Genomic DNA, 13787 nt, shown 5'->3' with positions numbered 1-13787 from the left:
ATTTACCTCTGAGTAATGCATTATGGACAATTTAGCATGGCCAATTCACCTAACCTGAACATCTTTGAACTGTGGGGGGGAAACCGGAGCACCTAGAGGAAACCAACGCAGACATGGGGAGAATGTGCTAACTCCACACAAACAGTTGTCTTTGTGGGAATCAAACACTGATCCGTGGTGCTGTGATGTAGCAGTGCGAACCACTGAGCCACCGTAGTATTTGCAATGGCTTAAATTTAAACAGCTTAGAGTCAACGAGCTGTATAGCATAGAAACAGACCAACTCGTCCATGCTGACCAGATATCCTGATTAATTAATTAAATAAATCTTCAAAAATACATGAGATACTAATGGGATGCAAATTGAGTGAAGAGGTGTGTATATATATATATATATATGTGTGTGTGTGTGTGTATATATATATATATATATATATATAAAATATGAACTGATTCACTATGAATAAATCCAGACTGAGTACAAACTGCCTCAGGTTTATATTGTTATCAATTGGCTATTGGAGTTTTAAAAAGGCTTAAATTTAAACAGCTTCGAATTATAGAAGTGTACAGCACGCTGACCAGATATCCCAACCTAATCTAATACTATTTGCTAGCACTTGGCCCATATCCCTGTATCCCTTCTTCATTTCCTGAAGAAGGGTTTATGCCCGAAATGTTGATTCTCCTGTTCCTTGGATGCTGCCTGACCTGCACATTTTCAGCTCTAATCTCCAGCATCTGCAGTCCTCACTTTTTCCTCGAAGACTATATCCCTGTAAACCCCTTCTATTCATAAACCTATGCAGATGCTTTTTAAATGTTATTATACCAGCCTCCTCCACTTCCTCTGGCAGCTCATTTCATGCATGCACCACCTCTGCGTGAAAAGGTTGCCCCTTAGGTCTCTTTTATATCTTTCACCTCTCACTCTAAACTGATGCTCTCTAGTTCTGGACTCCCCCACCCCAGGGAAAAGATTTTGCCTATTTACCCTATCCATGCCCCTTATGATTTTATAAATCTCTATAAAGTCACGCCTCAGCCTCCGATGATCCAGGGAAAACAGCCCAGCCTATTCAACCTCTCCCTATAACTCAAATCCTCCGATCCTGGCAACATCCTTGTGGATCTTTTCTGAACCCTTTCAAATTTCACAGACCAGAATTACACGCAATATCCTAAAAGTTGCCTAACCAATGTCCTGTACAGCTGCAACATGACTTCCCAAATCCCATACTCAATATTCTGACCAGTAAAGGAAACCATACCAAACGTCGCCTTCAAAATTCTACCTACTGCGACTCTACTTTCAAAGAGTTATGCACATGCACTCCAAGGTCACTTTGTTCAGCAACACTCCCAAGGACCTTACCATGAAGTTGTAAGTCCTGCCAAAATTTGTCTTCCCAAAATGCAGCACCTCTCGTTTATCTAAATTAAACTCCACCTGCCACTCTTCAGCCCTTAGCCCATCTGATCAAGGTCCCTTTGTAATCTGAGATACCCTTCTTTGCTGTCCACCACACCTCCAATTTTGGTGTCATCTGCAAATTTACTAACTATGTTTACATCCTAATCATTATATAAATGATGAAAAGTAATTGATCCAGCACAGATACTTTTGGCACTCCACTGGTCACAGGCCTCCAGTCTGAAAAACTTCCTTCCACCACCACCCTCTGGCTTCTACCTTTTGAGCCAGTTCTGTATCCAAATGCCTAGTTCTCCCTGTTTTTCATGAAATCTGCTAACCAATAAGATTATGTAGCAATGTGGTGTTGGGTAGGTAAGAGAGATATTAATCTTTCATACGATTTACCCAAATAGTAAATGTTCTTTACAGCCTTCAACCTTCATTTCTCATTTTACAGAGAAGGCTAATACCTGGAATAACAGGCTCTCTCATGCAAAGATCTCATGGTTGTCTGTAGGTGTATATTCATTGATTAAGAGATGACTTCATTGAAACATTTAAGATCCTCAGGTGTTCTGATAAAGTGACTATGAAAATAATGTTTCCTCTTGTGGAAGAATCTAGAACTAGGAGTCACTGTTTAAAAGTAAGGACTCACTCATTTAAGGCTGAAATTAGGGAAATTGTTTCTCTCAAGTGGTTGTGAATTGTTTTCTGAAAAGGGGTGGAAGCAGAGTCTGAGCATCTTTAAGGCAGATGTAAATAGAAGTAAACGAGTGTAAGTTTCTTGATGATCAGTAGGAATGTAGAAGAATCAAATCAATCTTATTGAATGGTGCGGCAGAGCAGTAAAGTCCTCATGAAGGGTTCCAACCCGAAACATCGACTTTCCTGCACCCCTGATGCAACCTGACCCTGCTGTGCCGTTCCAGCTCCATATTTTATCGACTCTGACCTCCTCAATCTGCAGTCCTTGCTTTCTCCAAGTTATTGAATGGTGAAGGAGCTGGGGACTTACTTCTCCTTATTTGCATTCATGTTGCGTAACTTACGTTCTGCATTTGGTAAAGCTTATATTGTAGTTGTTAGAAAATTGCAATTATACTGTGCAATTGATTATTAAGGTTTACGAGTTTTAAAATATCTGTATAGATTTCCTAGATGTGTGGCACAGTGGCTCAGTGGTTAGGACCGCTGCCTCACAGCACCAGGGTCCCAGGTTTGATTCCAGCCTCTGGCGACTGTGTGGAGTTTGCACATTTCCCCATGTTTGCATGGGTTTTCTTCGGGTACTCCGATTTCCTCCCACAATCCAAAGATGTGCAGGTTAGGTGACTTGGTCATGCTAAATTGCCCATAGTGCTAGATGCATTAGTCAGAGGGAAATGGGTCAGTGTGGACTGGTTGGGCCAAAGGGCCTGTTTCTGCACTGTAGGGAATCTAATCTAATCTAAAGTCTAATCTTAAGCTTTCAGAGTGTAAATCTGCAATTCAACTGCAGTGTGCACTTTGCAGACCTTAACCCTTGCAGAGTGGCACATGGCACAGTGGTTAGCAGAGACCTGGGTTCAGCTCCAACCTTGGGTGACTGTGTAGAGTTTGTATGTTCTCTCCTTGTTTGTGTGGGTTTCTGCCAGATGCTCAAATTTTCTCCCATGGTCCAAAGGTGTGCAGGTTAGAGGTATTGGCAAGACATGTAGTTTAGATGGATTAGCCATAATAAATGCAGGGTTATGGAGGTAGGGTCAGGGATGGTCTGGGTGGGATGCTCTTCAGAGGATTAATGCAGACTCAATGAACCAAATAACCTCTTTCAGTATAATAGGGATTCTATTATAAACAAACTTGATGGAAGGAAATAGTCTTTTTACTCAGTTATCCAGGTAATCGCTAGTGTAATCAATGAATGATGGAGTGTGGACGCTTGGTTTGTGAGAGACAAAGATCTGAGAGACATTGATAGAAATCACCAAGTTAACATTAGAGAGTTTGCCTTCCAGTAGGGATAAGAATTCTGACTTTTAAATAATGGAGTTCCACCCTGTAAATTGCTTTCGATCTCTGCCTCCCATTGAGTACCAAGCAGAGCTGTGGTTCAGCAGGCCTGGGAGGAGGAGCCAGGGCTCAGCAAGTCCACAGAGGAGGAATCAGCAGAGCTGAGTACCAGTGCAGGGGAAAGGATGGAACAACATAGCGAGGGTTCAGCATGCCTGGAAGAGGTGGAAGTAGCAGAGCCAGGATGCAGTAAGTCAGGGGAAGAGTCATAGGCAGAGAAACATCCTTCAGCGTTTAATGAGATTAAGACAAAGCCTGGAAATGAGGTGATGACAAAAATGTGAAGCAGCTACAAGGTATGAGATTTGTAGCTTAGGTTAACCCGAGTCTGTGTGCTTGGAAGTCAAATCAACTCCAACTGGGCATCTTTCTGAAATTTCCTTTTATGAGGATAATGCCCCAGCCAATTCAATTCCATTGGAACTTGATACTAAACTGTTCAATCTTTACCTCCCTTTGATCATAGAATGAAACAGTACAGAAGAGACCCTTCAGCGCATCGAATCTGTACCACCAAATTATGCACCTAATACACCATTCCCACTTTCCTACACTGAGCCCATAACCTTGAGTGTTATGACACTTCACGGGCTCATCCAAGTACTTTTTAAAGGTTGAGATTGCTTATCACAACTACCCTCCCAGGTCTGTCAAAGTCAGACCAGGAAATCTCTGCCTGACTAGTCCAGAGATAGGTAGTTGAACTCATCCCACTTTGATTAAGAGGTTAAGCACATAAAGAGATGATTTACTCCTGGCCATTTGGTGGAGCTTAACTTTGTCATAGACTGGGAGTGGAGACATGGAGCAGTAGACTTTGGGTTCTGCAGGCCTGGAGATAGTAAGTGCTGCAGTGGAGCTGGGTTTGGCAGATCCTCCATTGGATGAGAGATACTTATCCAATGGAGGATCTGCCAAACCCAGCTCTACTGCATTTGAGCAGCACAGTGGCTCAGTGATTAGCACTGCTGCCTCACAGCATTAGGGATCGAGATTTGATTCCTGCCTTGGGCGACTGTCTATGTGGAATTTACACATTCTCCTCGTGTCTGCATGGGTTTCCTCTGGGTCCTCCGGTTTTCTCCCACAATCTAAATATATGCAGGTCAGGTGAATTGGCTATGCTAAATTGTCCATAGTGTTAGGTGCATTAGTCAGGGGTTTAATGAGTCTTGATGGGTTACTCTTCAGAGGGTCGGTGAGGACTTGGTGGGCCAAAGGGCCTGTTTCCATACTGTAGGGAATCTAAATACTCACTAAGTTGGAAATAAGTTACACTTGTGAAACCAAGACTGTTGTCCAATGTGGGATTTCAGAGGGAAAGGCACTGAACATTGCACCTTCTTTCGAAGCTTATCTTTTGATGCGATATTACGTCTGTTAGTTCAAAGTTTGGGAGAAGATTTGTAGCTCGGGTGCTTGTCATTGTGGGTCTGTTCGCTGAGCTGGGAATTTGTGTTGCAGACGTTTCGTTCCCTGTCTAGGTGACATCCTCAGTGCTTGGGAGCCTCCTGTGAAGCGCTGCTGTGATCTTTCTTCCGGCATTTGTAGTAATTTGAAACTGCCGCTTCCGGTTGTCGGTTCCAGCTGTCCGTTGCAGTGATCGGTATAGTGGGATCAGGACAATGTGCTTATAGAACCACAATGACGTCTGTTAGTGCTGTGGTAAAAAGGAATAAATTACATGTATCTGTTATCCAGTTAGAACATAGAACATTACAGAGCAGTACATGACCTTTGGCCCTCAATATTGCGCCGTTTCGGACACAAGTCCCTCCTGATGAAGCTCTTCAGATGCTGCCTGACCTGTTTTCCAGCACCATGCTCTCTACTCTGATCTCCAGCATCTACGCATTCTCCCTGTGTCTGTGTGGGCTTCCTCCGAGTGCTCTGGTTTCCTCCCACAATCCAAAAATGTGCAGGTTAAGTGAATTGACCATGCTAAATTGCCAACAGTGTTGAGGGGTGTGTGGGTTTAGTGCATTAGTCAAGGATAAAGGTAGAGTAATAGGCTAGGGGACTGAGTCTGAGTGGGATAGTCTTTGGAGGATCGGTGTAGGCCTGCTGGGCCAAAGGGCCTATTTCCACACACCATTTCAGATTCTCTTCTATTCTATGAAATATTTGCCCCAGAAGAAATTCCCAGTGATCCAAAAATCTGAATCTCTGCTTCCTGTACCAGCTCCTCAGCCACACATTCGCCTGTCCGAACCTCCTATTCCTACTCTCACCAGCATGTGGCACTGGGAGTAATAGAGTGATTACTACCCTTGAGGTCCTCTTTTTAACCTCCTGCCTAACTCGCTATATTCACTCTGCAGGACCTCATCCCTCTTTCTTCCCATGTCATCAGTACCAATGATTCTAACAACCCCTCGCTGCTCTTGCTTCCCATTGAGAACTTGCTACAACCACTCTGAGACCCTGGCACCAGAAAGACAATACACCAACCTGAGGTCTCAATTGCAGCTGCAGAAACACCTGTCTGTGCCTCAGACAAAAGAGTCCCCCCATCACAATTGCTTGCTTGAATGTTGGCTCTGTTGTAAAGCAGGATATGGCAGGTCACAGTACCAAAGACCTGGCTGTTGCTACTTTTTTGCCCTCGGAGACTGTCTCTCCCAACCAAAATTGACATGAATGTTTGAAAGGGGGATAGCCACAGGAGAATCCTGCACTATCTGCCAACCACTCCTGGTGTGCTCACTCATCTACCTGACTGTATTTGTGGTGTGACAAGCTCCCTGATGTTACAACCTGTCACACAGTCTGCCTTCGGTATGCTCCTCAAGGTTTCCAACTGCTGCTCCAGCCAATCCATGTGATCTGAGAGGAGCTGAAGTCAGGGATGCTTCCAGCAATTAGTGTCTCCAGGGGTAATTGACTGTTCCACATCTGACAGGAAGAGCATATCATTGCACTGACTGCCATTTCTGCCCCTTTATTAACTGGAGGACTTAAGGAGAAACAAAGCCTGGTATTTACCTAGGCCCTCTGTTAGATGTAACAAGCAGCACCTCAAACATAAACCAATCCCTTGCAAAAATGGCCAGAACAAGACACAACAATGCCTCTCTCCCCAACTCCCAGTGATTACACATTCTTACTGGTCACACTCAGCACTCCAAGGCACTATCAACCAATTAATCTCTAACGTACTGTTAGATTATGGACTGCTAGAATGGTCATAAATAACCCGGGAAATTCATTGCTCCAGAACTGTTTCCAAAGCTCCAACAATCTGAAGCAGTATGTGATTTATCAATTTACCAATAACTCACAAGCCTGCTTTATCTTGACAGTCTTGCTCCTTCTCCAAATCTAAATTCCTGTTACCACATATTTTTAAAATGATACATTGTGCTTCTGTATCAATTTTGTTGTTGATGTCTTGGATGGTATCTGAACTGCACATTTTTGAGATGTCATCACTGTGTTAAGTCTCAGCACAATGCTGCCAATTCCCCTGAGGAATCCTGCATTGCATTCCTTTTAAACTGTCAAATGACCATTCCATTTACACTCCTCCTGAACTACCTGTGGCTGTGGGGAGACCATTCCTGCAGTGTATGATCCAGGAAACTTTTCACCACCTGTATCCTCAGTGACACCTCCCACTCCCCAAGTTTGAGCTCAAGTAGCTGGAAACACATGATTCTTTAGGGCTCTCAAAGCATTCTCAAGTTCCTTCGTGGCACAGGGACACAGGATATCAGCTTTCCTTTGTTTTAGTTGTTGCCTCATTTGTATATTATATGTTTATATATGAAGGAACCTCGATTATCCGAACGAGATGGGCAGGCACTATTTCATTTGGATAATTGATAATTCGGTTAATAAATTCAATGCCTTTCATCTGGGGCTCAGAGTTTTCTGCTCCCTGTTCAGGAGACTAGGCAGCAGCACACTGCGCGACGCCCAGCTCCCCACTTGCTCCAAACCCCTTCCGACACTGTCCCCTGTTTCAACACCGCCCCTGCCCCCTGGCTGGCCCCAAAACCCTGTCCAAACCCGTCCCCCAAAATACGTACAACACCGCCCCCGACCCAACCTCCCAACACCACCTCCCTCCACCCATCCCCCAACACCACCTTTCGCCAGCGCCCCCCAACCCTGTCCAGCACCGCCCCTACCCACCCTCTGACCCCCATCTGCTATCCTTTCCTCTACATCTCTGGAACAATTCGGAGGCCTATAGAAAACTCCCAACAGGGTGATCTCTTCTTTCCTGTTTCTATCCTCAGCCTAAACTATCTCAGTGGAATTGTCCTCAAATGTTATCTCAGCTGTAATAATATTACCCTTGATTAACAATGCCATATCCCCCACCTTTTGCCATCTCCTCTGTTCTTACTGAAATATATAAATCCCAGAATCTGCAACAACATTCTGTCCCTCCTCTAGCCATGTCTCTGAGATGGCCACAACATCGAAATCCCTAGTTTCAACTCCTGCTGCAAGTTCACCCACCTTATTCCAATGCTTCTGGCATTGAAGTACATACTCTTTAAACCAATATCCTCATTGCCGGTATCCCCTTGCAACCTTAAAATCCTATCCCTGACCTTACGACCTTCAACCTCCTGTACACTGGAACTACAATTTTGGTTCCCATCCCCCTTCTGCATTAGTTTAATGCCCACTCCCCAACCTGCTGAAGAGCATTAGCAAATTTCACCCCAGGATACTGATACCCCTCTGGTTCAGGTAAAAACCATTTATTTGGAGAAGTCCCAGCTTCCCCAGAAGGAGCTCCAATTATGCAAGAATCCAAAACCCACTGTCCTATATCATCCCTGCAGTCAGAGGTTCAGCTCCCCTGTCTCCCTGTTCCTCTCTTCACTAGCACGTGGCATGGGCGACAAACCAGAGGTAACAACTTTATTTGTTCTAGTTCTAAGCTTCCATCCTAGCTCCATGAATTTCTGCCTTAGATCCTCACCTTTCTTCACCTATGTCATTGGTGCCTATGTGGACCATGACTTGAGGCTGCTACCCCTCCCCCCCTCAAGGATTTCAAAACACGATCAGAGACATCACGAACCCTGGCACCTGGGAGGCAACACACTAATTGTGAGTCTCTCTCATCCCACAAAACCTCCTACCTCACCGCCTTACTATGGAATCCTCAATGACGAAAGTTGTGCTCCTGGTCCCCCCTTCTCCTCTGAGCAACAGAGACAGATTCTGTGCCAGAGACCTGTGCTCCATTGGTTACCCCTGGTAACTCCAACCCCCCACCCCACTTCTTCCTATAGCTCAAACCCTCCAACCCTGGCTGCACCCTTATAAATCTTTTCTGGAATCCTTCTGATAGGAGGGAGACCAAAATTGCATATAGTATTCTACAAGTGGCCCAACCAATGTGTGTTACACCCGTAACATGACCTTCCAACTCTTATACTCAATGCTTAGACCAATGAAGGAAAGCATACCAAATGCTGCCTTCACTATCCTATCTACCTGTGATTCTGTTTCAAGGAATTATGAACCTGTATGCTAAGGCTGCTTCATCCAGCAAAACTCACCGGGACCTTGCCATTAAGTGTATAAGTGCTGCTCTGATTTGCTTTTCCAAAATGTAGCACCTCGCGTTTATCTAAATCAAACTCCATCTGCCACTCCTCAGCCTAGACTATTTGATCTAGATCCTGTTATACTCTGAAGTAACCTTCGCTATCCACTATACATCCAATTTTGGTGCTACTTGCAAACTTCTAATTAACAATATTAGATTTTTAATTTCTTAAGAGTTGTGATCACAAACCACGTGATCATCTTGTTTGATGATGGCCTTCTGTTTCAAAATTTTGGGCTTCCCATCATTGAATCTTATTTCATGGCTTTGTGCCAGCTGTTGTTGCATGGAGAGTTAGGTCATCTCACAGCAGATGAAGAAATTTGACAGATGCGAATCTCTAAAATAATGAGATTCTGGGAAGAATTAGTTAGTGAAGAAAAGTTCTGAAGCTTGTTTTCAACACAGTGACATGCAAGTTGAAGAAGTGTGCGAAAAATCACTTGAAATTCAGAAAAAAACTAAAAGATAAAATAGTATATTCAGTCCCTCAAGCCTGTCGAACTATTTGATATGATCATGACTGATCTTATCTCTGCCTCAACTCCACTTTCCTGCCCGCTGTCCATAACCCTTCAACTCTCACTAACTAAAAATCTTTCTATCACCTCTTCAGATTTACTCAATGTTGCAGCATTCACCAGACTCTGGGGTAGTAAATTCCAGAAGGAGCAAGAAAATTGACACCTTGACTGTCAATACACTTGAATTGCAGAAATGGTTTTAATGGAGAATAGAAGGTTACTGGTGAAATAGAGACTTTTTTTGTTGAATCCCCTTAGAGAATGTGTCATAGGTGTTGGTAGAGTCTAGAAACTTGGAGTGGAAAAGATGTAATTGATATGAAAAAAAAAGGATCTTATATGGGGGTGCAGCTTCAGCAGTGAGTGATGTATGCCTGGCGATTTGAGCATTGTCATTAGACAAGGAAAGGTTTTGAAGTATTATCACTCATTGGCTTTCTATCAGGAATGGGTTTTGTTTTATTCTGAGTTTTTCGCCTACAATGAAACTCTTCCCATTGCTGAAGCATTTTCTAATAAAATCATTGAAACTACTTCTTTGGCAACAGATGCCTACAGCATCTCCTGCTGATGGAACTATTGTGTGACTAGTTGTAGAAACATTACAGCACTGAGTACTGACTGCAAAAATTGGTTCTGATAACTGTGGGTGGCTGGGAAATAGAACATTAGAGAGAGAAACAAGGGGCACAGATCAGCATTAGAACAGGAAATAGTGTGACGAATTAGTATACTAAGAACTAAGTTAGTTTTACTGTGAATGTATGTCAATGCAAGGAATGTGGTAAATAGGTTTAATGAGCTGTAGGTACAAATAGTCACCTTAGAATATGGTGGTGTGGTGAAAATAGAGACATCATGGATTGAATAATGGACGAGAGGCAGAGAGTAGGTGTAAAAGGAGTATTTTCAAACTGACCGCTGTAATGAGTAAAATAGTACAACAATAACACTGGCCATCCATTATTTAAAATCAAAATTAATGAATTAGACTGAGCGTTAAGCATTCATACTTTGTGATAACACAAAGCTAGGTGGGAATATGAACTTAAAAGGTTACAAAGAAATACCAACAGGTTAAGTGAGTAAGCAACATAGTTGCAAATGAATAATTATCACATTTTCACTTTGATTTTAAGAATAGGCAATATCTCTTAAAAGGCAAGAAATGTTCAACTGTTGATGTGCAGAGAGAATTTGTTGTACTTCTACAAAGGTACCAAGTTGGCATGCAGGTGTAGTAAACAGTTTTAAAGACAAATGCCATGGTGACCTTTTATCACAGGAGAATTGGAGTGCAAGAATGAAGAAGTTGTAATAATAATTGTACAAGCCTTTGGTGAGAACACATCTGGTGGTATTGTGTTTTTTATATCCACATTTAAAGATGCATATACATGGATTGGAGGCAGTACAGCTCATGTTCCTGTGATGAGAGTGTTTTTCAGTAATGCAAGGTTGAATAAGTTAGTCCTTAACCTTCTGGAATTGAGAAGAATGAATGGTGACTTTGTTCACATATTCAAGATTTTGAAGGGGCTTGAAAGATTAAGAGATTACCCTAGCATGGTGGCCCTGTGGTTAGTACTGCTGCCTCACAGTACCAGGGATGTAGGTTTGATTCCAGCCATGGGCAATTGCCGGTGTGGAGTTTGCATCATTCTCCTCGTTCTGCGTGTGTTTCCTTCGGATGCTCTCGTTTCCTCCCACAGTCCAAAGATGTGCAGGTTAGATAAATTGACTACGGTGAATACCCCATGGTTTCCAGGGGTGTGCAAGCTATGTGGATTAACCACGGGGAATGTAGGGTTACAGGGGGATGGGCTGATGTTCTGAAGGTCAGTGTATGCTCGATGGGCCGAAAGACCAGCTTTCACACTGTAGATAGTCTATGATTCTTTGAATCTGGAACACAGAGGTATGATTTGAGGAAAAGGGTCGATCATTTCAGATTGAGATTAAAAGAAATTTCTTCAAACAAAGATAATGAATAATTGAAGTTATTTATCTCAGAGGATTGCGAATCCTCCATTGCTTAATATATCAATCGCTAAATAGTAGTTGGTCTCTTAGAAGCGTCGAAGCAGAAGATCAATTAATTAATTCATTTTAAAAATATATTGATATTGAGTGGGGAAAGCAAGTGTGATCACTTGCTTGAGTTTTCAAGTCTTTCAATCTTAGACTCAGCTGAATCACAAAAATTGAGATTTTCCACATTTGAGACTTGCCATAATCTAAGTTTAGAATAGAAGACATTAAAGAACTTTAAAGACAGATGTTCCTGAGTAACATTTTTGTGCAATGTTCTACAAAGTTAGAAGGAAGTAGGGAACAAATTGCTATGTTTTACAATTTCACTCATGGCCTATTTTAAAAAGGCATACTTATCGAGCAATGGAAATTGAATTCAACACAGTGAGGCTGTAGATAGGAAGAGCAAACTATAGAAGATGTACTATGAGCAATTGATTGATGAACTACATTCAAGGACTGAGTATGACCATACCAGTCAATAATTCAAATATTTAACTATTCAGAGACCTGTTTTACTCAATTTGTGTTCAGTTCTCATGTTTGTGATAAAGGCAGATGAATGCAATATATAAAATACTACAGATGCTAGAGATCTGAAATAAAAACAAAGTACTAGAAAAACTCAGGTGGTATGGGAGCATTTGTGGAGAGAAACAAAATTAACATTTCAAATTCAATAACCCTGTTAGAAGAACATTTGATTACTGAAATATTTAATACAATTTTATAGATTCAAGTTAAAATCAACCACTAGAATTCCATGTGTTTTTTTTTAAAATAAATACAATAATTTTGAAAGATATAAGCTGGATTGGAGATGACATATAAAAAGCCATCAAGTCCATAAGTTATACAAGCCTCACTGTAATTGATAATGATTCAAACTTTGAATTTAGTAGAATTTTAACAATACTTTTCTTGGTGTTTTTGAAATGATAGCCAACAGTAAACATGTAAATTATTTTTTCTGGTTTTCTAAAGGCCCACATGGATGGCAGTGAGTGTTGCCCCAGACATGATTCTCACTCTTCTTGAAGGAATGACTACAGTTATTCACTACTGTTTATTAGACCCTTCCATACAGTATCACCAGGTAAGTTACACATTCAGTTACTCATTCATAGAAACATTTCAGAGAAGTGATTTTAGAGAAGATTTGTAGTTGAGGTTGTGGATCAGGTTATAGGTTTGCTCGCTGAGCTAGTAGACTTGTTGCAGAATGGCTAGAGTCTCTGGGTGCGTTGTGTGTTACGACCTGGGGTAAACCCCTCTGCTAATTTAAACCAGCCACATCGAAAATATTCACCTCGTGCTGTAATCTGTGAAAATTCGAGTGGAAAAGAACTATTGTTTAGGTCTGTTGTGTAGGAATTGGCCGTCTGCGCTTATCGTGTACCTGTTGTTCATGAGTACATTATATCAGTTCCATCCACTTCACCCAGGAATTCCTTAATATTATCAAAGACACCAAGGTAGAGGACAATGAGGTTTCCTTCGATGTGACGGCCCTTTTCATGTCAATAAACATCACCCTAGTCAAAAAAAAGCTGGCCTCACTGCTAGATGAACCAAGGACACAAACACTTGACAGCACCAACTCCCTTCTCCAGGATAGCATCTTCAAACTAGTAGACCTGTGTCTCACAACCCACTTCACCTTCAATAACAAGACCTACAAACAAATGAATGGGACGCCGATGGGATCACCAATATCAGAACTCTTCACAGACTCTTGCAGAGATTAGAACAAACAACCTTTCCCACGATCTAGTGTAAGCTTTGTGTCCACTTTGTGGATGACACCTTTGTCATCACGAAACGCAATAAATTAAAAGAAACCCACAAACAGCATCCTTACTGGTACAAAGCTCACCAAAGAGGATGAGAACAACAAAAGTCTCCCCTTCCTAGATGTCACAGTAGAACAAAAAAAAATGGAGAACTGCAGACCAGCATCTACAGGAAAGCCACACACCCTAACCAGATATTCAACTACAGGAGCAATCATCCCAACACCCACAAACCAATTTGTATCAGGGCATTATTTAAATGAGCCACAATACACTGCAGCACCCAGGAACATGAGAAGCCAAGGAAAAGCACCTATACAATATATTCAAGGACTGAGGGTCTGTACTACGCTGTAATGTTCTATAAATTCAGGAACAATGGGTGC

The 13787-nt window shown here is 42.1% G+C and overlaps 1 protein-coding gene across 7 annotated transcripts in view; it reads left to right on the top strand.

Annotated features, from left to right (window-relative positions):
- Nucleotides 1-13787, top strand: part of dop1a (DOP1 leucine zipper like protein A) — a 315487-nt gene that overhangs the window by 177942 nt on the left and 123758 nt on the right. For all 7 annotated transcript variants that reach the window (XM_060831625.1, XM_060831624.1, XM_060831626.1 and 4 more), the window contains one exon: nt 12593-12704. In XM_060831625.1, the coding sequence (XP_060687608.1) occupies nt 12593-12704 (112 nt within the window). The remainder of the gene's footprint in view (nt 1-12592; nt 12705-13787) is intronic.

The sequence above is a fragment of the Hemiscyllium ocellatum genome, chromosome 10, assembly GCF_020745735.1.
Source record: "Hemiscyllium ocellatum isolate sHemOce1 chromosome 10, sHemOce1.pat.X.cur, whole genome shotgun sequence".
NCBI classification, from domain to species: domain Eukaryota; kingdom Metazoa; phylum Chordata; class Chondrichthyes; order Orectolobiformes; family Hemiscylliidae; genus Hemiscyllium; species Hemiscyllium ocellatum.
The sequence above is the reverse complement of the archived record's forward strand: the minus strand, read 5'-3'. Positions and strand labels throughout refer to the sequence as shown.